Source organism: Talaromyces proteolyticus, assembly GCF_021365285.1.
Source record: "Talaromyces proteolyticus strain PMI_201 chromosome Unknown BGW36scaffold_5, whole genome shotgun sequence".
NCBI classification, from domain to species: Eukaryota; Fungi; Ascomycota; class Eurotiomycetes; order Eurotiales; family Trichocomaceae; genus Talaromyces; species Talaromyces proteolyticus.
Window position 1 is genome coordinate 377,618 of NW_025764281.1, and position 23,972 is coordinate 401,589.

The 23,972-nt window shown below is 47.4% G+C and overlaps 8 protein-coding genes and 1 non-coding gene across 9 annotated transcripts; 5 read left to right on the forward strand and 4 right to left on the reverse strand.

The window, feature by feature from the left end:
- Window positions 1-299: 299 nt before the first annotated feature.
- On the reverse strand, window positions 300-5,199 carry BGW36DRAFT_317777 (putative TMEM1 family protein). The gene is made up of 4 exons (XM_046212590.1): window positions 4,947-5,199; window positions 2,364-4,891; window positions 1,225-2,310; window positions 300-1,131 (listed from the first exon to the last, which is right to left on the reverse strand). Exons 1-4 carry the CDS (start codon window positions 4,987-4,989, stop codon window positions 445-447), a joined length of 4,344 nt encoding a protein of 1,447 aa, XP_046072847.1. The 5' UTR covers window positions 4,990-5,199; the 3' UTR covers window positions 300-444.
- Window positions 5,200-5,204: 5 nt separating this feature from the next.
- BGW36DRAFT_375982 (putative membrane-tethered transcription factor) lies at window positions 5,205-10,349 on the reverse strand. Its single transcript, XM_046215827.1, has 3 exons — window positions 9,205-10,349; window positions 8,240-9,144; window positions 5,205-8,189 (listed from the first exon to the last, which is right to left on the reverse strand). Exons 1-3 carry the CDS (start codon window positions 9,880-9,882, stop codon window positions 5,633-5,635), a joined length of 4,140 nt encoding a protein of 1,379 aa, XP_046072848.1. The 5' UTR covers window positions 9,883-10,349; the 3' UTR covers window positions 5,205-5,632.
- A 238-nt stretch (window positions 10,350-10,587) lies between these two features.
- Window positions 10,588-10,691, reverse strand: BGW36DRAFT_t33. The gene has a single exon. It is a non-coding gene; the product is annotated as a tRNA-Ser (tRNA).
- A 496-nt stretch (window positions 10,692-11,187) lies between these two features.
- On the forward strand, window positions 11,188-12,349 carry BGW36DRAFT_145070 (uncharacterized protein). The gene is made up of 2 exons (XM_046209464.1): window positions 11,188-11,339; window positions 11,397-12,349. The coding sequence occupies exon 2, from the start codon at window positions 11,427-11,429 to the stop codon at window positions 12,300-12,302; it is 876 nt and encodes a 291-aa protein (XP_046072849.1). The 5' UTR covers window positions 11,188-11,339; window positions 11,397-11,426; the 3' UTR covers window positions 12,303-12,349.
- A 1,443-nt stretch (window positions 12,350-13,792) lies between these two features.
- BGW36DRAFT_426095 (glycosyl hydrolase family 61-domain-containing protein) lies at window positions 13,793-14,843 on the forward strand (the record flags this gene model as incomplete). The annotated part of the gene is made up of 2 exons (XM_046220216.1): window positions 13,793-13,893; window positions 13,949-14,843. 2 exons carry the CDS (start codon window positions 13,793-13,795, stop codon window positions 14,841-14,843), a joined length of 996 nt encoding a protein of 331 aa, XP_046072850.1.
- Window positions 14,844-15,274: 431 nt separating this feature from the next.
- On the forward strand, window positions 15,275-17,620 carry BGW36DRAFT_375986 (putative RNA binding protein Ligatin/Tma64). Its single transcript, XM_046215828.1, has 3 exons — window positions 15,275-15,448; window positions 15,557-16,394; window positions 16,445-17,620. Exons 1-3 carry the CDS (start codon window positions 15,428-15,430, stop codon window positions 17,518-17,520), a joined length of 1,935 nt encoding a protein of 644 aa, XP_046072851.1. The 5' UTR covers window positions 15,275-15,427; the 3' UTR covers window positions 17,521-17,620.
- A 98-nt stretch (window positions 17,621-17,718) lies between these two features.
- On the forward strand, window positions 17,719-18,631 carry BGW36DRAFT_145103 (stress responsive A/B barrel domain protein). The gene is made up of 4 exons (XM_046209465.1): window positions 17,719-17,854; window positions 18,003-18,089; window positions 18,180-18,315; window positions 18,387-18,631. The coding sequence occupies exons 1-4, from the start codon at window positions 17,836-17,838 to the stop codon at window positions 18,445-18,447; spliced, it is 303 nt and encodes a 100-aa protein (XP_046072852.1). The 5' UTR covers window positions 17,719-17,835; the 3' UTR covers window positions 18,448-18,631.
- Window positions 18,632-18,673: 42 nt separating this feature from the next.
- On the reverse strand, window positions 18,674-19,939 carry BGW36DRAFT_280926 (uncharacterized protein; the record flags this gene model as incomplete). The annotated part of the gene is made up of 3 exons (XM_046210217.1): window positions 18,674-18,803; window positions 18,856-19,592; window positions 19,643-19,939. Coding segments are annotated over 3 exons (1,164 nt in total), but the record flags the coding sequence as incomplete, so codon positions are not given.
- Window positions 19,940-21,155: 1,216 nt separating this feature from the next.
- Window positions 21,156-23,645, forward strand: BGW36DRAFT_396185 (chitin synthase D; the record flags this gene model as incomplete). The annotated part of the gene is made up of 5 exons (XM_046218129.1): window positions 21,156-21,212; window positions 21,265-21,431; window positions 21,482-21,613; window positions 21,635-23,271; window positions 23,317-23,645. 5 exons carry the CDS (start codon window positions 21,156-21,158, stop codon window positions 23,643-23,645), a joined length of 2,322 nt encoding a protein of 773 aa, XP_046072854.1.
- Window positions 23,646-23,972: the final 327 nt, after the last annotated feature.

Here is a 23,972-nt window from a genome sequence, read left to right on the forward strand (position 1 = left end):
GTAATGCACGATAACTAATTCCATCATGCCGTCCATCTTACATCAGCTCGATATTAATTAATAATCGAGCCAAATAGATAATTCAGTGATAATAGGAATATAGGACCATCATATGATCATGCTACTATTTTGCACATGTACTACAGACAGTGCTTCTAATTCCTAACTATACAACATTGAAGATTCCGTTGGGGCATGACCCGTTTTGTTGAGGCGTTCGGCCTTACCGATTTTTACGTGGCGGCCGGGATCGGCTTGGCGGGGCCTTGGGCGTGGCAATACTTTCAGAAATCTACTAATGATGCCTCAGGCAGAAGCCGCTAAGATTGGTGCTAGTTAATAGTCTAATCTGAAATTAGTACGTAGAAGATGTACATTCGTGATCTGTAGACTGTATACTTGTATCTATTTACAAACGACAATAGTCATACTGGTAGATATAGGTTATATGGCCACACGAGCCTCCGACTCAATCAGCCCCGGATTCCCTGACTCCAGACTCACCGTCGTCTTCCTAAGGTCCGGCAGGACTAAGAGCGTCTCGCCGTGGTTCTTATAATCGACCTCGCTGGGTACTTGCCGCCGTTGCTGTGCCGGCCACGAGGGGGTGATATTACCGGGGGCTGGCGAGGGTGATTGGACAGCGATTGTAGCAGACGTCGGCGTCGCTGCTCCCCCCGACACCACGGGTTCGTTGATATATGCCTTGATTTCGATAGACGGTAGCAGTAGATTCCCTGCCCTCTGCGGCAGCAACATAATAGCGAATGTGGTGCTTTCGCCCTCTGCAGCTGTAAAATGTCCTCGTCGTCGCCCGCCGATCAGCCATTGCTCTGGGTTGACGTGCATCTCGTATCCGAACTCTAATTGGCTGGAGTCTTGACTCTCGGTGCGCTGAAAACACCATCGTCGGGTATGCCGTAGAACTAGTTCTGCGGCGATCATGTGACCGACGGCGGCGTATGGATGTTGTTGTTGTTGTTGAAGTGGTGGTTGTCCGGCTAGATTCTCGGTATAGAGACGTAGTTCGGCAGTGTGGACCACTTGAACTTCGGGCACGTCGACTGGAATGACGATGTGACGACCGAGTAGGGCTGGATCGGGGTCTGGGAGGGTAAATACGGTATTTGACTGGTTTCATCAGCACACACACAAACACACCACACCAGATAAACTCGGCTATGATAGGAGAGAAGAAGGGTATGATGGAAGGAGGAGAAATACCTTATGCCACTCCACAAGCCAGTCGCGAACCTCTTTCCTGAATGGCTCGCGCAGACTGCTCAGCACCGTATCCCAATGCACCTGATTGTAATTTAAGACTTCGACCTCGCGTAGTAGACCAATCGCCTCCATGTCCGACGTCGACAGCTGTGTGCGGAAGGCATCAACAATATGCGGAGTCAAGAGACGCATGAGCGACTTATGCTTGCTGTGCATAATCGCTGCGACGAATTTTTGCTTGATTAGTAGCAGACACTCCTCGTCGAGACAGGTGAACTGCACGGTAAGCCGCAATGATCGCTTTGACTCATTCGACTGCGGTGTACGGCCGTCCCGTAGCTTGATTTTGTAGATTATAGAGGCTGCTTGTTTGGGGAATACGTCATACGCTACAGGCCCGCGCATGCCGCAGTCGACTTGGTATGAGTCTGATTCGGGGATATCGCAGCCAAGAACTCGAAGCGGAATCAGCATTGCTGGGCTGACCGTAAAGCGGGAGAAGAGGACATCGTCTTTGAAGATGTCCTGTACATTGACGCTAATGGGTAATGTTGATATGATGGAGCTGGCGGATATATATGTGAATTTACCCGTGTCCGTTTCGTAGATAGCTTCTAGCCTTGCGGATAGCATGGTGTGGTTCTCGTCGACGCTGTACGGTATGCGGAATCGCACGGACGATTCGGGAGCAAAGTTTACAAATTCTAAACTCGCTAATTCCGGTTGAGGCGTCATTTTGATATCTCCACCTACAACGATAGTCTCTGCAATTCGCAAGCGAAGACCTGCTGTTGCAGGTCGTACGCGGAGCACGCCTTTCGAGATGTTGTTGCGTCCACTGTCGACTTCAACTTCGACAGTCCTCAATTCCTCTAGGTTAATGTAATGCGGAGTTGTTAGTCTCGCCTCGAGGCCGGTTGTAGGTGGATAGCACCATATATACGGCCTGACTTCTTCTTCTGTGCCTTCTGGTTCCCTGAAACCTGGGGGTAGAGCTGACGAACTACTACCTCCGCCATACGTAAAAACGACATTTTTGATCCGCATTTCGATACGATCAACGAGGTATTTCCCTTGCAAGGTTGTCTAGATTGGTCGGGTTAGCATACCGTAAGATCGAACGCTAAAAAATTACTTACTGCTGAACCGACAGACATTGTTGAAGTCGATGACTTTATTACAATCTCTTCTCCACGTTCAAGCCATACCTCATGGGCTTGCAACCCACCCGCGCTAACGAGCCTCACCTTCACCGACTCAATTTTGATCTCACTACCCAGTAAGAATCGTAACTTGAGCTGCATCTGGAAGCCATCCCTATCTTCGTAATGTTTTATCTCGGGATTGACATCAATATTGCCGAAAAAGCTCGACAACGGGACACTAATCTCTCGAGAAAGTTTCGCAGAAGCAAGAAATAAACTCTCGATGTATGGATCTATAATACTTTGGTCTGTTGAATCCAACGAAGCAAGTAATGATTTCTGTCGTATTGAAAGGCCCGATTGCGTATACGAGGCGTACTGCGATAGCAATCTCAACATTGCACGCACATACTCGTCGTTCTGATCTAGCTTTTGCAAACACTGAGTATATAGCTCCAGTACCGTGCCTTCCAACGTGGCCCATTGGCAGTTTTCGTAAAAAGTAGCAAGTTTTCGAAATAAAATCGCTGCTGTGTCGTAATCCTGCTGATGGAATCTCAATGCGGCTATCTCTGCCATGGAACTTTGTGCGGATCTTGTTCGATTGGCGGTAACATAGTGACGGAACATCTGATCTGTCCATTCTTCGAAGCAAATATAGAACTGGTTCTTGGAAAAGAGGGCCGTGGTTAACACAGGCAAGTCAAGTCCGGCTGATTGAAAGGGTACGGAAATTGTTTTCTGGTCTGGATGGTCACTCTTGTGTTCATTCTCATCAAGCGAGACCTCTTCCAAACCATCCCCTTGGAGAAGAGAACTAGGTCGATCAAAAAGTACTCCAAACTCACTCCACTTCTGGACCCAACCGCGACGTTCCCCAATCTCTTCAAGGATTCCTCTCGCTAGTTGACAGAGTTCGCCTCTTCCGGACGAGAGATCGAGGCTGCCAGTCTTGGCCGGAGCTAACTTTTGAGCCGCGACAGCTTTGTCCTGGTCAGCTGTTATCAGAGAGCTGGACCGCCTGGGGATATTGGTTCCTGGGTCAGCAGCTGGTGGCCGATCTGTCGAGCTTTTGGCATGTTGTAACGACGACTCAGGCAATGCAAGGGAGGGTGTTGCAGTCTGAGACAATATTTGACAGACAGCTGCATATGTCCATGAAGAAACTAGATTATTGATGACATTCGTTTTCTTCGCGATATCGATCTGTTCAGTGATATCTGCCAGAGCGCATTCGATATCATATCGAAGAGTGCGAGCAGCCATGGTTATGAATTCCATTGCTCGATCACATATCTCGGCGAGTAGCCCTAGGTCTTCCTTTCTATTAACTGAGGCTGGGCCAGAGCTTGAATTTCGTTTGTTCTTCAGGGATGGTGCTTTGGCGGCTTTGAGGAGTATGTTCAACTGTCGCGAAAAAACGTAGGCGCGAAAATCAAATATGGAGATATTGTTTGCCAAGATCATATCTCTGTACGGTTTCTTCGCAGAATCCAGAGGAAAATACTCCTCATCAAGACAGACACTGATTTTGGCTGTGCTTTCTTTTTCTTCATTCGTAGCTTCATCTGCCAAATCCTGCTTTCCAGCAGCTTCGATAGCAGCAATCGCCTTCTCCTTCCTGTCAGCACCGTAGTCAAGAAAGCCACCACCGTGCTGATCGCCAGTACCAGATAGATAGCTCGTCACGACACTTTCCAACCCCATTGCAAGCTCATCATACCCAACGAGAGCATCCTCCAACAACCCGACATTCTCAAACCCCCTGGCCAATCCTTCTTTCAAGATGAAGAAAGTACAAAAATTCCACCCAGGCAAGCTCCGCTGCGAATCCTTCTCTCTAATATCTTCCTCATACTGTGCGACGCGCAAATCAAACGAAGTCAAGATCGCATTCTTGATCATATCCACAAAATCATTGAGCTGATCGACCAATTCTGAATGGTCTTGTGGCGACTGGCCTTCCTTGGTGAGTCGAAGCTGGGCAACACGATCCACAGCCGGCTTCGACGACCCGTTGAAATCGGCCTTGACCTTCTCTAATATCGACGTTGAGCCGCGACCAGGCCACTTGGAAGCTACCTTATCAGGATTATCACCGTCCTGCAAAACATGCAGAATCAACCACTCGCACGCGTCATGATTCCCCTGACCTCCTCCCGCTCCGCCGCTTGTCTGCTGCGACGCCGAGTGCGCTTTGATCCAATCCCGCAGCGCTTTCCTCGCCGACGTCTTGTACACCTCGTTATCATCGCAGCGCAACAAGTAGATTTTCAAATACGGAGTCTGGCGTAAGCCTGGAATCTGATGGCGGCGCAGAGGCGCGGGGCTCGAGGTGGTGGTGGTATCATTGGATTGTCTCTTCTCTTCAACGGCCTGGGAAACGACCAGATCAACGTTTAGCGATTCGATGGAGCGCGCGGGTCGCGTGGGTGATTTCCAGTGCAGGTTTTTTAATGGAAGTCTCTTTGCGAGAATGGATTGGACTTCGGGGAATAGGCCAGATGGATCGGTGCATTCAACTAGAAATGGGGTTAGACTCTTGTTGTGATGATACGAGCAGCTAGGAGAGAATACCAGTGACCTTGCTCAAGCCAGTCTCATTTGACGGGTCCATCATGTACCCAACGACTCTTGGGCTATGAGGCGGTCCATTCAAGACACCATTCCGCTTGACCGAAAAGAAAGAGAGGCGCTATTATTTCGTTATCGTGTAATGTTTCCATGATGTGCGGCCTTGCGGTTCTTAGATGTCCGCACGGACCACTTTGATTGATCTTGGCATTCCCGCGCCGCAGATATTATTGTTTATTCTCTTATAGTAAGAAACAGCAATCTAGTTCAGATTTGGATTATAAACATAAGGTAGTGTGTACAATATATACATGAATGCCTTTCTCAGAAGCCCCGAGAGCCATTTGGTTATCTGCGTAGCCGCAAAGAAAAAAAGAAACTAAACGCTGTATAACATTAAATATCCTTCCTCAAGACAAGAAAAGCTCCTCCAAACCAGTAGACAGATATCTAGGGCAAGCAATACATTGAAAACAACGTAGAAAACAAAAGAGACCGGGAAAAAAAAGGGTAACACGTATGAGCTATTGGCGAAAGTTGTTCATGTTGCAGCGTTAACGGTACGATGTAGGTATCGGTTCTTGACAAACTCGTATCCATCCGAAATACCATGCCATAAACCCGGAACAAAGTTTCGTAGCCAGAGACCCAAGAAAAGGAGCAACATTGGAATCTAAATAAAAGTAAGGTTAGTTTGGAAAACAAAAAAGACGATTTATACTTACCCAGAAGAAGTACAGGTTCTTGTCCTTCCTGAGTCCTTTCATCTTCAGAGCCTGCTGGTGTCTTAGTTTTTCTTGCTGTTCGCGGGAAATAACAGTCTTTCGACCGATCCTAATGTCGGTAATCTCGTCATCTGACTCGGGTGAGGCCGACGAGGAAGGTTTCGCCTCAAAGTGTTCGTCAAGCGCTGTTTCTGCAGCTGCCCTAATCAAGGACTGTTTCTTGAGTTCATGGTCACGATCTTCATCCACTTCTTGATGTGGATATAGCTCTTCATAAGCAGGGAGCTCATTAGCAGCTTGAGCAGAATTGCCTTTCAGCAAATCCCACCACCCGTCCCTCGGTGACCAGGAGGAGACTGGCCTATTAGGCACCAAATTGGTAATCCGACGCATCATCGGGTAAGCCTGGTAATCAGGTAAAGCAGGTATTGGGGGAAGAGCGGGCAAATTCGGGAAGGCTCTTCCAACACTTTGCTGGAATTGGTGGATCTGGGTTGCGAGATGATTGCGCCATGCCACCAAAGCTGCTGGTGGAGACGGGTTAGGAGCACCTTCTGCCTGGACGTCTGCTTCCGCTGGAGCATTAACACCATCGACGTGTACGCTTCCCTCCCTAGAGCGGGTATAGTAGAGAGAAGATGCCGGGTCAGGGTGGATACTCGATCTCCGAGAAGAGGAAATGTACTCGATTTCTTCATCATCGGTGGCAGATTCCTCACTTTCTTCTGATTCTTCTTGGGGATAATTGAATGAACCAGATGCCGAAGAAGTTTCCCAGAATGAGCTCAAAGAAACAGAGCTACTATGGCGGCGACGGAGAGAAGGAGAGGAACCGACGCTGCGAGACCGGTAATGGCTGGCAGGAATAAGCGCAGCTTGGTGAGCAGGTAGAGATATCGCAATATCAGCAGGAGTAAAGCCCCGGACGCTTCGAGCCAAGGCATTGGCACCAGCAAGACGGAGACGGTGAATAATGTGGGCATGTCCACTCAAGGCAGCAAAGTGCATTGCGCTGTGTCCGTTCTTATCCTGAACATCGGGGTTTGCTCCTCTGGCAAGAAGCCCGGCAACGAATCTCGTCAGTCCCAAGGACGAAGCGAAATGTAGCAGTGTAAGACCCGTAATGGACCGCAAGTTGTACTTTGGAGCACGGGGACTATCATCAAGGTCAATAAACTCGAGATATGTGAGCATTTTAGAGTCTAAGTCGCTTGTTTGGTTCTGTGCATTGAAATTGGGAACTTGTCTCTGTCCATTGCTGCCCCCTTGAAGATCATTTTGCAAGTTCCACAACGCAGTCTGATCACCTCCCATGATACGCTGAGCTGTTTGGAAGGCATCGGTGGGGCTGCGTAGTTTTTGACCAAGAATGCTGAGAGCCAATCTATACATCTGAAGCTCTCGATCGTCCACATAGCGGAAGAAGTGCTGTTGCTTGGGAAGTATTGGCTGAGTCTGGGGAACCTGACCAAATGTCGGATGCTCATGCTTGAAAACCACAGGAACAATGCCAGGCTGAAGTGCAGGTGGTGTAAGACAATTCAAGCACTTATCACCCCAGAAAGTAGTCGTCGTGGCGAGAGTGTCTCCGAAGACGACTTCCATGCCTGGATAAAACCCACTACCTAGAAGGGTGACCTCTGTTCCACCAGTAGTTGAGCCTTCAGCTGGCACAAGTTTGTGAATGATTGTTGGCAAACGATTTCCAGCATTTGTCATATGAGGCCACGCTTGGTTTACGGGATTAGGTCCAAGCGGCAAGCCATGAGCGGGCTCAGCAAAGGTGTTGCGCGAGGTCAATCCAGGCGATCCTTGGCGACTTGCGTGGGCTGAATTGGGAGCTGATCCAGTTTGGGCGAATCCATCTACGCTCTGAGTTTGTGGTAGATAGCCAAAGTAAGGATTGCTGTCATGGCCGTTTGGCGTTGGTGGACCATTACCGAAACTAATCGGTGTAGCAAATGGTCGCTCAACCGGTGAGACGAGTCCCCGCGTACTGGATGCATATTGCCCATTTGCAGTAGACGAACTTGTTGAAGGTGCGGATTGAAGTCCGTCCAGCTTTGTCATAGTTAAACCCGTGGGCAGCTTTCCGGAATTGCTGTGCTTCCGACGTTTGCTCGATGGCCCTGGGTGTTCTGATGGAGACGCTTGCCTGGACAAGTTGCGTGGGGTCGCCGAAGAAGATGGTGTTCCAGCGGGCTGAGGAATAGCAAAGGCGCCTGGGGTCATTGGATATTGAGAAGCATACTGCTGTTGCAAGCTTTGAAGGTCTGTAGTAGACGATGCACGAAATGTTTTCTGACCGACACTTGTAGACTTTGCGGCATCCTGACTAGAAACAAAGACACCAGCACCAGGAAGGTGTGTCCCATCTGGAAGTGCAGAGCTAGGAGCTGCAGCAACGGTATTAACTGCCGAGGATGCAGAGTGTGTCTTGTGATCGTCCGTAATCATGATGGAATTAGTAGTCGCTTGAGCGACCACATTATCGAGATGATCTTTTATTGTAAGAATAACCCTAACACTACGTTAGTTTGCACAACAATCGATGCGACTGAAAACACTCACTGAAAGCCAAGCTTCTCATTTTGATGTCGACAGTAACACGCTATGCGCATTGGCAACTCAACCTGCATAGCTCCTGGAGGTGTGAAAGACATGGACGAATCTTTGGGCGGTTCCACCCAATTCTTGATTTCATGAGTATTGAATACGATGACTCTCTTGTCCTCGTTTTTCTGAAAGAGCTCATCCTCATCAGGTTTTCTTTGCTTCTTTCTTGATGCCCGCTTTCGTTCTCGCTGGATACAACCTTGACATATTTTTACTTCTCCACCATCCAAAGGTTTGTCATCATCATCTTCTGGTGATTTTCCTTCCTCTGTTGGCGAAACGGGTGAAGCTCTTTTCACTGCTTCCCCGCGAGCCCTTGCAAAAGCCCTTTCCAGCTTGGCTTTATCCTGCATTGCACTAGAACATACAAGAGTAGTGTACAACTCAAGAATTTCAGGTGATCGACCCACTTCCGGTTTCGCAAGGAACTTTGGTTTAGAGATAGTGTGTGTTGGTAGACGCAATTTTTGAACACCACCAGGAAGCGGAAATAGAGTAAGTCGGATGGGAATCTGAGTTTCGACTCGAGATTTGAGTGATGTCGGATGTACATGTAATATGGGACGGTTTCGACCGCGCGAAACTGCATTGGCGTGGGTAGGGGATGGAATAGAATATTCAGGTGTTCCAAAATGCATGCTGATGTGAGAAATGTTCGTATTCGGAGGTGACAAGGTTGGGTTGAGAGGGGAGGCGGTGTTTACGGAGAAGGCGCCAAAATTGTCCTCTAGAGCTGAAGAAGGAGAGCGGCCGCTCCATTGCGAAGATCCAGAGCGTGCATGGGGGTGATGAAGCTTCGATGTCATGGGTGATGCCTCTCTTGACCTAGGAGAATAGAAAGGAGAAGCGGAATGTTGGCTCTTTAAAAGTGATAAATCATTAGCTATGTAATAGGCTCATTAGGAATTAAACGAACTTACCAATCCGGAGGCTTTGTATTGATTCAAGTGATTCATAGTTGTAGCTGGACTGCGGCCTTGCTTTATGGAAGCTCCAGGCGCAGAGACGCCGTCTATTGTTAATGGAGTCGGACTGCTTGCTGCACTTTCAAAATCAAATGCTGAGTCCATCACCCTGTTGCTCGATTCTATATCGGCATAATTGGGATTGAAACCGCCTATATTAGCATCCATACCAAACAGATTGTCATCCTTCTCAGAAAAGGTCTGAGGGTCCAGCCATCCATCCCCATTGAAATTGACCGCATTTTCACTGTGGATGGCCGAGCCGACAGATGAATTTCGACCATGATCGCCGGGGGATTCAGCGGATGAAGAGGGACTTGAGTTATCACCTGGGGATTCTGAAGATGAGTCCAAGGTAAATGTGTGAGGTCTCTTCAAGGCTGCGGTGCCCCGTACTTTCTTCTTCATTTTCACATCTGAGGTGGAGGGGTAGGACTCCATGTCGTTTCCGTTACCGGATTCCGACGGGGTAATGAAAAAGTCGTCCAGGTCTCTTCCGCCCTCATTAGCAATATTTCCATTGTTCAAAAACTCCATGTCGCCGTCGTGATACAGTCCGTTCATGTCGACGTCCAGCACAATGGGGTCCAAGTGAGGAAACGCCGGTGAGGATGCGGACTCCATCGGTCTCATCCTGGCAGTCCACCGATTCCAAGTAGAGAACTACACTGTCTAGCGGCAAAACATGTAATAAGTTGACAGGCTGAGAATGTCGACTATCGGCGGTGATTAACGACGGGTTAAGGTCGTTGAGAGTAATCCCAACCACGCATCAACATAAACGGAATGCTGATCGCAGGAGATTCAAATTATCATGCCGTCTGTCCCGTCGCACAGTTCCTATCACGGTGCAAAACTTAATAGGCTACTCGAATGCGGGGCGTGAGCAATGCTTCAGACGGCCAAGGGCATTGAGTCGGACCGGGAAACTCGGTGGGAGGCGTGTCGGTGAGGGTGATAGCGACAGAGAAGAGGCAGGGGCGTGTCCTCGGGGATCAGACTTCAGCGGTAACAGAGAGACTCGAAAGGGATATTAGGATCGTCAAGTGTTGGCATGGACGAGAGTTCTGAAAGATCAAGAACCGCAGCAAAGATGCAGTTGCCTGGCGAAGTTGGTTGAGAATCGAGATGGGCTAAAGTCTTGTCTTGTCCTAGATTAGCTTAGCGGTGCCCCAAGCGGTCTGTGCGTATGTGGATGCCTGAAGCCTGAGGCCACAACATCGTTACGCCTCACCCCTCTGCCCTGAAACCTGTTCAATCTGAGCGACTACAACTACATTATAGACAGTGAAATGTATAAGAAAAAGGTTAAAAAAAAAAAGTTAAAAAAAAGTAACGCGTCACCTGCAGGATTCGAACCTGCGCTCCCGAAGGAACTGCCTTGGTATATATTTAATCAATATGATAGCAGGGCAGCGCGTTAACCACTCCGCCAAAGTGACATTGGTGAGACTTGCTCCGTTTGCTACCATAACGAATCGTTGTTTGCAATATTTGAAGAAGATATGAAGAACTCGAATTAATGGAGCAGCCCCGACTCTCCTTATCATAGCCGAGCTAAACCATTTTAAGCTAGAGAACATTGAATGCGATTGAAAGGTCCCAGGTTGCAATTTTTCTTTGCATAGATAACAGCATTTATTGGAAATAAGAATTTGGTCTGATTCTAGGCTGCTTTAACCACCCAAATACAACAATAGAAGTGGTGACTTTTCTGCTGGCCTCCCTTATGGAGTTTCATTGGCTCAGTCCGTGATGATAGGTCTCACTGCCAAGGCGCAGTTGCCTGAATCTAGTCGAAATATATATCAATACATGTAATAGGTGGCTCAATTTATTGTCAACTCATCCACAGGCCGGATCCGTCAAACTTGACGAAAGTCAACACACAGGAATGCCATAACCAACGTGTAACTGCTGCCGCCAAGGCGACGGAAATGAAGGTAAATGTATATTATATTTGGATAGATGATGATTAGGATAACTCCTCAGCTCAGAGTTTCGTACGAAGATTGAATATAGAGTACGTGTGACAACGCCAAAACTAGTAGCGTGTGGGGGAACCGACCAATCTAAACCAAGGCATCTCAGTGAGTCATCTCGGTATCAATCTTAAAATCCCGATCAAACTTATCTCTCTGGTGTAGAGTATTGAACCTTCCTAAATTCAGATCAAGATGGCAGACCACATTATTCCTATTTTACTTCTCCCTCAACATGCCAAAGTCACCACCTCAACCCTTCCACTCTTGAAGGCAATCCAAAAAGTTCTGAATGAGTCATACACAGCTAAATATTGTGCGCATCCCGAAATCTTTGGAACGAACCATATTCGTCTAGGCGACCCGGCACAGCTAGCAGAAATTATTGGTGAAGATGGCTTCACCATCGTGTTGCTTCGTGTCTCATTAGTTGGAACGAATCAAAAGCGACAAGTATGCGAGGTTGTGGCAACAGGTAGTGTCAAAGACTTTGGTGACGAAGACGTGGAGACATACGTTCAATGGAGTAAAAATCTGGGTGGTAGAGATTGGATAGAGAAACAGCAACAACAACAACAGCAACAACGAGATGGCAGCGAACAAGTCGCTGAACAGGAACAGAGGAAGGGGAAGGTGCAGAAGTATGAGGTTACCGCTTTTGCTGTATCACCGCATTGTCAAGCTTCTGGGTTAGGTGCTCAGGTATTGAAGGAGATTCGTTGGCTGCTATCAGATGATGGATCTGGACATGGTTCAAGATTACAGCATATCATTGCTAACGGTGTAATCATGACTGATGGTCTGGAGCTGGCAGGCAGCCTTCCAATAGAGGGAATTGATCTCGATCGACATAAGGAGACCGAAGCAAGCACAGACATTGAAAAAGCGGCAGTAGACCTCCAAAATGTACCTAAATTGAAGCTGGTATTAATGGTTATCAGAGAGCTAGGCACTGAGTCATATTACCAACGACGAGGTTTCAAGACTGTCTGGTCTGGGACGGTACCGGTGGGTATGTGGGATTGTAGAAAAGAGTGTACGATGGTATACATGGAAATGGAACTAACGTAATAGGTTTTCCAAAAAATTCTTATTCATAGGGTGAAGTCTGAGATATCGCACTGTCAGGGTCCATACGGAAGAGGAAATCTATTATTTCTATCATTTAAACTGTAGATTGTCGCGCGATAGAAAGATCAAAATTCAAAAGCTTGTAATAAGATATAAATAAAAATAAAACAAAGCACTTCTGAAACACCGAAGATTTTTATATAGATTTACATCTAAACATTACTTTATTCATCGAGCTTATACACTGCATCCTGAAAAATGATCAATATGGTGAGGCAAAGTATCAAATTCACTAGTAACATTGAAAATTATTTGCATATCTGATTCCAAACTAACCCCAAAAAATTAATCAGAAGGCGTAAACTCCCAAAGTTGTTTCGATTTTCTTCATATTATTAATTCTCTGGACCATTCGAAAATTGACCTTGGGCCGCGCGAGCAATCTCTCATTGAGTCCTCTTCCTCCGTTTTAACGATCTGGCAGACTGATCTGAAACCTCATATGTCGTCAGGACATTTATTGACAATGGTTAAGCACAAATAATATGTGTTTCCAAGATATGCGATCAATATACATGTTTCTCTTTTATCTTTTTAATATATGTCAAACTGGCGGTTAGTCTAGTTTGCATCAAGAATATTAATTATGGGAAATAAACAGAGACTGGCATGGGCGTCATAAGTTATGTCTTATCAAGTGTTATACTAAATAGATGAGGTTTATGCAGCAAGAGGCAAGGCGACCCGCACAAATTGTTTCGTATTCTAATTAATTCAGTATAGAATAGCACTCCCGTTAAAATCGCCGGCGCTAAATGACGTTGAATGTGACTGGTGAGACGATGAGATCTTGGCGTCAATAATAATATTAATAGGTGCAGACGAAGCGACAGCTCTTAGTGGTTTCATCTAGCCTATCCGACTATCCCCGCTCATATCACTGCATCAGATCACCCAATCAGACTACATCCACTGACGCCAATTTTCCACGGCCTGAAACGAAATCACAGTTGATAGTCTATCAGAGTCCAAAATTATACTCCGGCGATTATGTATTTTCCACCAGTCATTGATGCCATGGTTAAAAACGAGGCCGCCGGCGTCATGCCAAGGGTAACTCTATTCGAAACACAGTTCCTCAGGACCGGATTCTAACCTCTTCAATGACTCTAATCAATCGTTGAGGGTCTAGATCGCGCTCACGAAGGCGAAATGACAGGACCGATAGTTGTCAGTCCCCGGTGACAACATTAATGGTGGCGGTATATCATCTGGATCTATAACCAAACATTCAAATATAAAATCAGCTCTGTCCGAAGCAGTCTTCATTTTGTCCATCGACTGTCGAAGCATACTCTTTCTTTCGTTCTTTACCTTTCAAAAGCTTTGTTGATCAAGGCAATTCCATTCCTTTCCGTATTGATTACGACACTGAACATTTTCTGTTTCAATTTATCCATTCTTTCTGAACTCCAAACATCGATAACGAGATGCCGTTCACTAAAATTGCTTCACTCTTTGGAGCTTTAGCCCTGGCTTCGACTGTTTCTGCTCATGGCTACGTGCAGGGTATTGTCATTGGCGACGAATAGTACGTGGGAGTCGCATGAGAAGTGTTGTACGTTCTGACTAACATGATGACCTAGCTATTCTGGCTATATCGTGACTCAGTTTCCCTACGAGTCAGACCCTCCAGCGGTCATTGGATGGGCAACTACAGCTAAAAATCTGGGCTTCGTTGATGGCAGCGAGTACAGTGGTCCAGACATCATCTGCCACGAAAATGCAACCCCCGGAGCATTATCTGCCAAAGTTGCTGCTGGAGGCACCGTTGAGCTCCAATGGACTGTTTGGCCTGACAGCCATCACGGGCCTGTTATTGATTACCTCGCCAACTGCAACGGCAACTGCTCTTCTGTGGACAAGACGGCATTAGAATTCTTCAAGATCGACCAACGCGGTCTCATCAACGATGCTGATGTTCCGGGCACGTGGGCTAGCGACCAGCTCATTGCCAATAACAACAGCTGGACTGTAACGATTCCATCTAAGATCACCCCTGGCAACTACGTTTTGCGTCACGAAATCATTGCTCTTCATTCTGCCGGCGAAGAAAATGGGGCTCAGAACTACCCTCAGTGCATCAACTTGGAAATTACTGGCAGCGGTACTGACAGTCCTTCGGGGACACTTGGGGAAAAGCTCTACTCCCCCACCGATCCTGGCATCCTGGTCAATATCTACACTTCTCTTTCCACATATGATATCCCTGGACCGGCACTTTACGGCGCTACAGCCACTGGCTCGGCGACTAGTGCCGCCGCTACCACTGTGCCAGTGTCTACCACTGCGTCAGACCCGGCAACCGTTGCGCCAGTCACTACAGCTGCTTCTACAGCTACATCAATCCCTCAGGGCGTGGTCACCACGCTGGTCACAACAACCAGACCAAGCACTCAAACGTCAACCCCTGGTGCTGGAAGCCAACCTGACCCAAATGAACACCATAGCCATCCCCCTTCACCCTGTCACCTGCAATGATTTGCTAGTAATCACCCAATACTGAGGACATGTGAGGCTGTATGGAAAGTAAAATGCCAGATCGTTCGGAGCACGGTGTATTCAGAATTGATCCAATGACTGTCAGTACCCATAGACCCATTTACCAGTAAGTATTGCCACTGCAATAACTGTCAATCTACGATGTTTCTCCTCCACTATACGACTTCTCTTCGTTCGATTCTTGTTAGATAGTTGCCTGTCATCAACTTGTAAGAAACCTGATTTAAATTTAGAAAATCCCCATCGTTTCGTATTCACAATTATATGCGTATTTATTTATAGTTCATAATATTCAGATATTGGATGACTCATCCAAATCGAACTGTGGTAAAATCGACTCATCTAGAGTCATCTGAGCAAAGACCAATGATGAGCCGCGTGCGGAGTAAATACGGAAGCTGTTAGGTCATCGACACCCGCATTATTATTATTTATATCCTTGCCTTTTCAACATTGACCTTCAGATCTCTCAAACCTGCGCATTTACTGGCGCATCAAGTTATAAATTAAACCAGCCTCTAATATATTGTTGATTTATTGATTCAAGGCCAAATATTTCCAGCATGTTCAAGAAAAAACCAACGGTGAATACCAACTAACCCCGCAATACCCCTCACAACAGCATCCCAATTCTAACAATCGCAAGTCTAATTACTTATGAAGAGAATTTTTCTAATATATTGTACCTATAGATCAAAACACTTTCCCCCCTCCGTTCCTCCGACCGACGCAAAATTGCCGACCAGATCATCAAAGATTACAAAATTCCAATACCCGCAGCTGTTCCAGCAGAAGGAAGCTCGAGCGATGAGAACCCAGCAACAAAAGAGACAGCTAGCAACCTGACAACAATCCGAAACGCCATTCTTCCCGAAAACTCCCTCTCAGCACGCTTCACCACCACCGCAGGCCCGCAACTCCGCGAAGTCCAGGGCACCGTATACGTAGGCTCCCACCCGGAGTTTGCAGGCGAAGAGCGCATTCTGTGGTTCAAGCTGGAGCAAGGACCCGGCGCAGATGGACGGATATATCCTACTGTATACTCTTTATGGCACAACCCACGTATTGTGCCGTTGTTGCATACGCCAGAGTTGGTGATGGGGAAGCTTACCGGGGGAGCGGATTTGATGACCCCGGGGCTGGTGAATGGGCCGCCATTTCCTAGTGGTGCGGTGAAGGGCGCAGCCGTGGCGGTTTCGAGTACGAGGAGTCACACTGTACCGCTTTTTGTGGGTGTGTGTGAAGTTGATGTTGCGGCGTTGGGGGAGGTGCAGGGGAGTAAAGGGCATGCGGTGAGGGGGTTGCATTGGGAGGGCGATGAGTTGTGGGCGTGGAGCGCATCGTCGAGACCAGGGCAACTTGCGCCAGAGGTTCTGGAGGGTTGGGAGGATGAGGTGAAAGATGTTGAGGAGGGTTTGGAGGAGCTGGACTTGAAAGAAAAGGAAGCAGAGGAACAAGGCGGGGTGGCGTTGAAGGATGAGGAGGAAGAGGCTGTTGAAATCGAGCCGGAAAAGGAACCAACAGTTAAAGGTGTGTATGGTCCCGGCTTGGTATTATCAGCGCTCTAACTTTGGTTGTAGAGATTGAGGAGGCTTTTGTCAAAGCTTTTATATACTCGCTCTACCAACTCAAGAAGGACAACCCGAATGCACCAAACCATGGATTGAGTCTTCCAGTCCAACCTTCTGCACTGATCTCCAGTCTCATCACACCATATCTCCCGGTATACTCAACCCAACAAGCTCAATATTACCAAATCAAACGAACGAGCTGGAAAAACGTCAAAAAGTTCATCAAACATCTCGACAAAGAGCAACTAGTCAAATCCAAAGACAGAAATGGCCAGGAAACCGTCATCATTGATGTTGATTTCAACGACTACAGATTAGCCCAATTCACCCCCTACAGACTTCCCAACAGGAACATTGTCGAAAACTCTGGGAAAGCAGTGTCGAAACCGGCACAGGATGGCATCGACCCATCCGTCGGCCAGACAATCACCGTGCAAATTCTGTATAGGCCTACACAAAAACTAACCCCAACATTCTTCCCAGCACTCCCCACCTCTGACCCCAAAAATTATTATAAATATTCCGAAGTCTCCAGCCATTTAGACGAATACCTCTCATCTCAAAACCCGCCACTGATCTCCGCAACGAACCGACGAATTATAAAACTTAACCCATTCCTCGCAAACATAGTCTACAATTCTTCCTCCGCTGACGACCGAGCAGCTCTAGCCCGCGGCGAGGTAACTCGAGATGGCCTGCTCAAGAGACTCATATCTGACGCTTCCCTCCTGAACCCCTACCACGCGATCCTGAAACAGTCGCAGACGGTAGAAGACGTAAAACCAAAGTCGGGGAGTCCGCCCAAGGTGACGGTGGTGGTCGAAAAAAGGGGGTCGAATAAAACCGTGACCAAGGTTTCTGGCATCGAGGTCTTTGGGATTATACCCGCCCTGCTGGCTGAGGAACTGCAGAAGAAGTGTGCCTCCAGCACCAGCGTTGCCCAAGCGACTGGTGCGGTGAAGGGGGTGCTGGAGATTCTGGTTCAGGGGGATCAGCGGAATGCGATTGAGACCGCGCTGGAGAGGAGAGGGGTGAGGGGGCAGTGGGTTGATGTGGTGGATAAGACGAAGAAGAAGAAGAAGTAATGTAACGGATTCTATATAGCAAAATTGAGTCTAGTATAAGCACACTCAATATCGCCGATCAATAAAATACCTGAAGACGTGGTAACTAATTGTATATATGTATTTACTATTTAATAGCAGAATAAGATCTCGGCGAACGCTCCGATTTACCTGCGGGGCATATTGCGGGACCGCCGGGTTACTCCTGGCATAGAATATGGAGAAAAGTAATGTTAACTTTCTCATCATCTCAAATATTCAGACTTTAATTTACCCTTTGACTTATTTTTTTACCATTCGACCGAGTAACAGCTTGATAGTTGATAGTTGACCAAGATGACTGTCTACCACGTTGGTAAGCCTGCGCCTCCATATCAACTAATTGATTCCACTCTATCCAAGCTACAACATATAGAAAATCATCAACACATCATTCCCTCATCCACCCCTCAAAACCCAAACCAAACCCACTACCCACAACTAACTTCATATCTTCATCACAGTCCTCTTCCGCCTCAAACCCGGTGTAACACAATCCCAAATCACAAACTGGGCCCAAATCGCCAAAGACATGGTTGGAAAAATACCAGGTACCGCCTCTCCCCTTCCCTCACAAATAAAAAAAAAATACGCGCAAAATTCCAGATGTCTAATGGTTATGACTAATTTCCCACGTATAGGCCTCGTCTCGCTGCAAGCTAACCAGCCGCTTCCTATCTCCGTGCCCCGAGCAAAAGGGTTTAATATGGGGATTGTGGCGGTGTTGGAGAAACCGGAGGATTTGCAGGTTTATGCGACGCATCCGGCGCATTTGGAGTGAGTTCTTTTTTTATTTGGAAAAAATATATATATCTCCTTTGGGGTGTTTTAGGGTTAATGGTGTATAGGGTGCAGACGTTGAGGGAGGAGTTGTGTGAGGATACGTTGGCGTATGATTTGGAGTTTTAGGGAATAGATTTATGGGGTTTATTTATAGAGGTTAAATGAAGAGGTACGGTTCGGTATGAATTGTATAAGGATCAGGTGTCTGAGAAATAATGAAACCAAAGGTAATCGACATAGGCACATGTATGAAGATAAACATAACCTCGAAACACAAACGCCGGAGAATGAAAACCCTTGCAACCTTGCATATTTAAGCTTTTCCCACAAAAATTCAAGCGTTGATTCACTCTTCCTTGGTGTCGACCTTCTTGGCAGGGTGCTCATTGGAGCCATTGGTATCGGTCTTAGCTTCATCTTCACGGCCTCGTTTCTGCCCGGTTGTTGTCTCATCCGCGGTGCTCTTGATGACAGGAACGCCCCTGATGATACTGTTAGTAAATTTGATTAACATAGAGTGAATAGATGATATACCGAGCGTCTTTCTTGACGGAGCTTTTTGGAGATGAATCACGGCCTCGTCCCCGGCCGCCCCTATTGTTACGGAAGCCTTGCTTCTGGTCCTCGTTACGCCGCTCTCGCCAGTCACGGTTATCTTCTCGGCCCTGGCGACCACCACGACCACGGCCGCGGCCGCTGGCCCTGATTTTGCCCGAATTAATATCACGGACTTTCTCATCGCAGTATTCCTTCTTGCTCTTGATGATCAAGTCTTGACCCTTCCACTTCGGCTTGGGGTCCACAGCCAGAAACTTTTTCTGGGCTTCCTCAGAATCGAATTCGACGAAAACGCTTCCCTTGAAGGTTTTATCAAAGGCACGACGGAGACGAATTGCATTCGTGGGGCCGTAAGGAGCGAAGAACGCCTCAATGTCAAACTGCGTGTTTGGTTCTTCCTCGCCGAAGCCTTTGGCATAGATGCTGCGGGTCATGGCCTCGTTTTCAAACACCTTGACCACAGATGGATCAAGGAAATCGTTGACTGATTCCGGCAATGGGACCTTGCGACGGACCTTGGTTTCGTCGTCGACAAGATCCAGGGTTTCAGAAGTCTTCAAGGCCTCGACAATTGCACTGAAAGGCTGGAAGCGGCGCATTCGTTTGAAGCTGTGCAGGACGGAGAGTTCCACGGCGTGATTGGCGCTTCCACCGACCTTCTTGAGGAGGAAGTTATCCATGGGAAGGTTGGAGTCGGAGAAGTAAAACTCAACCTAGAGAAATTAGCCTTGGGTGCTCTAATCGTTTCGCACCTAGCACCAACCTGCTTCCTGATTTGCTGGGGGTCGTCGGTGACCTCTTGCGCAGTCAGATCTGACTTGATATTGTCACGGTAATTGCGGTTTCTGCGATCGCCATACTGCCGGCCCCGGTCTCGGTCTGCGGGCTTGGTTTCCTGGAGGGCTGATTCTTCACCAAGCTTGTTCGCCTGCGCAATGATGCGAGCTTCCTCTGCTGCTTCAGCGTCCTGATCAGCGGCAGGTTTCTCGGTCTTTTCGCTATCTCCTTTCAATTCAGACAGAAGGTTCTGCACATCCTTCTCAGCCTCTGCGTTGCCGTTGGCAGGCTCGGCGGCTTTCACTTCACCAGACATGGCGTATCGCTAGTTGGAGTCTGTGCGCCAGAGGAGCCAATGGGTCAAAATCGTAGCGGATATAGGGTGTTTTTAACGTGGTCAAAATAGAACCAAAGAAGGACAGGGAAATATGCCAGCCCCAGGTCGAGTCGCGGTGAAAAAAAAGCTGTTGCAGGATCGAGAACGATAAGGGAAAAAGCGGCGGGGAAAAAATTGACTCAGGCAGGTGGAGCTACGAAAACGGTTTAGCGCGTGTCAAGCTCCTTGATGCTGTATTAGATTAGCCTCTATGTTCTCGGTGGCTCAGGCGACTTGATACATCTCGCTATATAACTAGTAACACTCGATTAAAAGCGCCACTTTCCCCTTATAATTTTTTACAGGGTGGTAGATCTTCAATCTACGAGATATGATGTGTAATTTGCTTTGGATGAAGATGGAGACATGCTTGCGAATAGCAACTGCGATGGACGGATGCCTGCATGACGCGACTGCATAGAAAGCCAATCATCAAATAATCTGACCACGAGTCATGCCGCCTACAGCGGCGAGGAACATCTCGAGGAGCTCTGATTCGTCTGCGCACGCGTACTTACAGCCGCTCATCTAGTATCAAAGGATGTCTACTATATGAAGTACATAGTCTGTCTACACTGCTGATTCTACTGCAAATCCATACCTCTTGTTATTTCAATGCCCATTTGCAATTAAGCTAATATATAGATGGCATCGTGCAGTTTTAGTTCCTTAAATTGGACATCTAAACGACATACACATGTCTTCGCAGATCTGACGGCGCCTATGCGAAGCTCCAAGATGTAGAAAAGGAATGACAAAGGAATAAAATTGAGTGAAAGATTATGAACAATGCAAAACTTAATATCTTCTGGCAGGCGGTGTATCTTGCCGCGTGCACTTGACCGGCGCTTTCCTTCCATTTGTTTGCTGCTTCCACCGTCGACTCTTTCTGAGCCCCGACCAAGACTCATATTTAGCTGCGCTTCAACAAGCACTGCCATTCTCATTCTTCCTGATACTCCTAGCACTCTGGCAACCCGGATTATTGCCCATTAGGATCTCGCACGGAAAAGGTCTCGCTGTCCTATGAGATGTAGTCAGACCAGGGCCTCCAAGCTGATAGGTTTACCCAGCTTTTCTTACAGTCAAGTCAACAAACCGATTATCGATAATTCTTACCACAATGGACGACAGTGAAGACGGTGTGGTAGCCATGGCGCCAGGTTGGTCCGTAGCAGATGTGTGTCAATCAGAATGGGTCTCCCAAGTCATCGTGCTGACCAGCTCTGCAGATTGTTTATGTTAGCTTGCTAGCACCGCTTATATTGGCGGCTTTTCTTGAATGGTTTCTGTGGCTCGGCGCGTTTCTTTTTGGTCTCTGCAAGGTATATGCGAAAGCCGAACATTGGAGCTCGCGCGTGATTGCAGTTGTGATGATGATTTTATTCACTCTTCTTCGGTGGGTATCATGAGCATCCGTCTGAGTTGATACTGACTTGTGTTTTGTAGGGGGGTTTTCCTGCCTGTTATGTTATTCACGCTGCCCTTGCCTTCCATCATCACTCAGTATTTTCCTTCGAAGTTGGTAAAGGATTTGCAATGGTTCGCTTTCTACACTTTCGCGGTTCTTCTATTGCTTCCGTGGATCCTTTGCCTTTACAGGCTCGTGACAAATGAAGTCGGACGTTCGAAACGAATTAAAACTGCTTTGAATGCTGCTACTGCCCCAAAGGTCGTGGTGGTGATGCCGGTATATAACGAGGAGCCTGAAGTGTTGATCAAAGCCATCGATTCCGTGGTAAGAAGCGATTATCCTCCATCATGCATCCATGTCTTTGTATCATTCGATGGAGAACCCGCTGGCCATCTATGGGACCCAATAGCAGAACGACTTGGCATCCCTATTGGTGCAAGGAAAAAAGCTCAAAGCATCGATGTGCTCTACGAAGGTGTCCGAATTACGGTCAGTAGATTTTCTCATGGCGGAAAGCGGAATTGCCAGAAAAAGACTTTCAAGCTCATCGACAAGATATACACCGATTACGTGTCGCAACATGATGATTTGTTTATTTTGTTCATTGACTCAGACTGCATTCTCGACGAAGCCTGTATTCAAAATTTCATGTATGACATGGAGCTGAAGCCAGGAAGTCAACACGATATGCTCGCGATGACGGGAATCATCACATCGACCACAAGAACAAATTCTTTGATCACATTATTGCAAGACATGGAGTATATTCATGGTCAGCTATTCGAACGCTCGGTCGAGTCATGCTGTGGTGCGGTGACATGTCTCCCTGGTGCCCTTACTATGTTGCGATTCTCCGCATTCCGAAAAATGGCCAAGTACTACTTTGAGGATCAAATTGACAAGATCGATGACTTTTTCGATTACCTCAAATGCCACTTGGGAGAGGACCGTTGGCTTACCCATTTGTTTATGGTGGGCACGGTGAGACGATATCAGATTCAGCTCTGTACTGGTGCCTTTTGTAAAACTGAGGCAGCCCAAACGATGCGCAGTTTGATCAAGCAGCGTCGTCGCTGGTTCCTGGGCTTCATTTCGAATGAAGTTTGCATGTTAACCGATGTGCGGATTTGGAAACGTTATCCTTTGCTGTGTATTATTCGCTTTATGCAAGATACGATACGGACCACAGCTTTACTATTCTTCATTATGGTTTTGTCTGTGTCCACCACTGCAAACAAGATTTCGAGCTTGCCGGTTGGTTTCATTGCCGTCTCATTGGGGTTGAATTATGCATTGATGCTCTATTTTGGATACATACTCCGGAGGTTCAAAGCGTGGCTTTATCCATTGATGTTTTTGCTCAATCCTTTCTTTAATTGGTTGTATCTTGTATATGGCTGTTGTACAGCAGGCAAACGCACTTGGGGAGGACCCAGAACCGACGCCACCAAAGCAGACGAATATACTTCGCCTCGAGAAGCCGCAGAGCAAGCAGAAGCACAAGGCGACGACTTGAACGTCGACGTTTCCACGTTCCGCGAGTACGGAAATGCGGCTGAAAGTGTACCGCTTCATCCGACGGAGAGCATTGAAAGCCGCCTGGCTGACAGTTATCAGAAGCCATACAATAACGCCAATGACTCCGAGATGGCGCTTATGCGACACAACCGAGGCGTACTTTCAATGCCAGGCATACCTCTACATCCACGGAACTCATTCGACTCCACTATGACGGGTCAATATTCAATCAACCTCCCACGGCGCGTGGAAAGCCTCATGGATGAAGTTGAGCAGCGAAAGCTTCACATACTGCGGGAGTCCAAACGTTATTCTAGTATTTTAGCGAAAGAGGAAACGCAAAGCACAGCAGCATCACAAAACGAGGCTCCGAGTCCACCTCCTGTGGATAGACTTGGCTGGAATCCGCAGGCAACTCCAAGCCTTACTGGAATACCATACATCGATGGCGCCATGGATGCCAAACTACCTGCAGCAGCCAATACCGACCCCTTGAAACAACCGTCGCCACTTCACTTATCCACGAACCAAAATGACCTTAGGAATGAACCCACCGAAGATGGGTCCCAGGGAGATGCGAGCTCCTCTCTAACCAGTAATCCCGACAAGGCTGCGGAAAAGCCACGGCGGAAGCTCCGAGGGTTTATGAGCTTCGGCAGACGACACAGCGGACAGGAGTGATTTCGTATTCGTTACCACAACTTGAATTTTGATTGATTGCAATAGAGGCGTGAGCAGGACAGGCCACTTACCGTTCATGGTCTTGGTCGTTATTGTCTATTTCTTACAAGCGTATATTAGTCATTCCTCATTCTTTCTTTGGCCTATGTTTACCTAGAATTGACTGCCCAACGTGGGTTACAAAATATAAAGCGACAGCATAATGAATTCCGCCGTGCTTTGTGGTAGTCAATAATAAATCCAATCATTGCACATGTGATGCGCAGCAAATGACGAAAGGCGGTGTGGGTTCTGCCGTGGAAAAGGCACGCGGCGAGGCGGTGAGGC

Bases quoted from the DNA above. Each gene is read 5' to 3' on its own strand.
- BGW36DRAFT_145070 (XM_046209464.1), top strand. From the start codon at position 11,427: ATGGCAGACCACATTATTCCTATTTTACTTCTCCCTCAACATGCCAAA.
- BGW36DRAFT_317777 (XM_046212590.1), bottom strand. From the start codon at position 4,989: ATGATGGACCCGTCAAATGAGACTGGCTTGAGCAAGGTCACTG. The intron at 2,311-2,363 runs GTAAGTAATTTT...CGACCAATCTAG, and splicing joins CAATGTCTGTCGGTTCAGCA to ACAACCTTGCAAGGGAAATA. The intron at 1,132-1,224 runs GTATTTCTCCTC...TGATGAAACCAG, and splicing joins GGCTTGTGGAGTGGCATAAG to TCAAATACCGTATTTACCCT.
- BGW36DRAFT_375982 (XM_046215827.1), bottom strand. From the start codon at position 9,882: ATGAGACCGATGGAGTCCGCATCCTCACCGGCGTTTCCTCACTTGGAC. The intron at 9,145-9,204 runs GTAAGTTCGTTT...TCACTTTTAAAG, and splicing joins AATACAAAGCCTCCGGATTG to AGCCAACATTCCGCTTCTCC. The intron at 8,190-8,239 runs GTGAGTGTTTTC...ACGTAGTGTTAG, and splicing joins AATGAGAAGCTTGGCTTTCA to GGTTATTCTTACAATAAAAG.
- BGW36DRAFT_145103 (XM_046209465.1), top strand. The intron at 18,090-18,179 runs GTACCGCCTCTC...TCCCACGTATAG, and splicing joins CATGGTTGGAAAAATACCAG to GCCTCGTCTCGCTGCAAGCT. The intron at 18,316-18,386 runs GTGAGTTCTTTT...AATGGTGTATAG, and splicing joins ACGCATCCGGCGCATTTGGA to GGTGCAGACGTTGAGGGAGG.
- BGW36DRAFT_375986 (XM_046215828.1), top strand. From the start codon at position 15,428: ATGTTCAAGAAAAAACCAACG. The intron at 15,449-15,556 runs GTGAATACCAAC...TTGTACCTATAG, and splicing joins TGTTCAAGAAAAAACCAACG to ATCAAAACACTTTCCCCCCT. The intron at 16,395-16,444 runs GTGTGTATGGTC...CTTTGGTTGTAG, and splicing joins AAAGGAACCAACAGTTAAAG to AGATTGAGGAGGCTTTTGTC.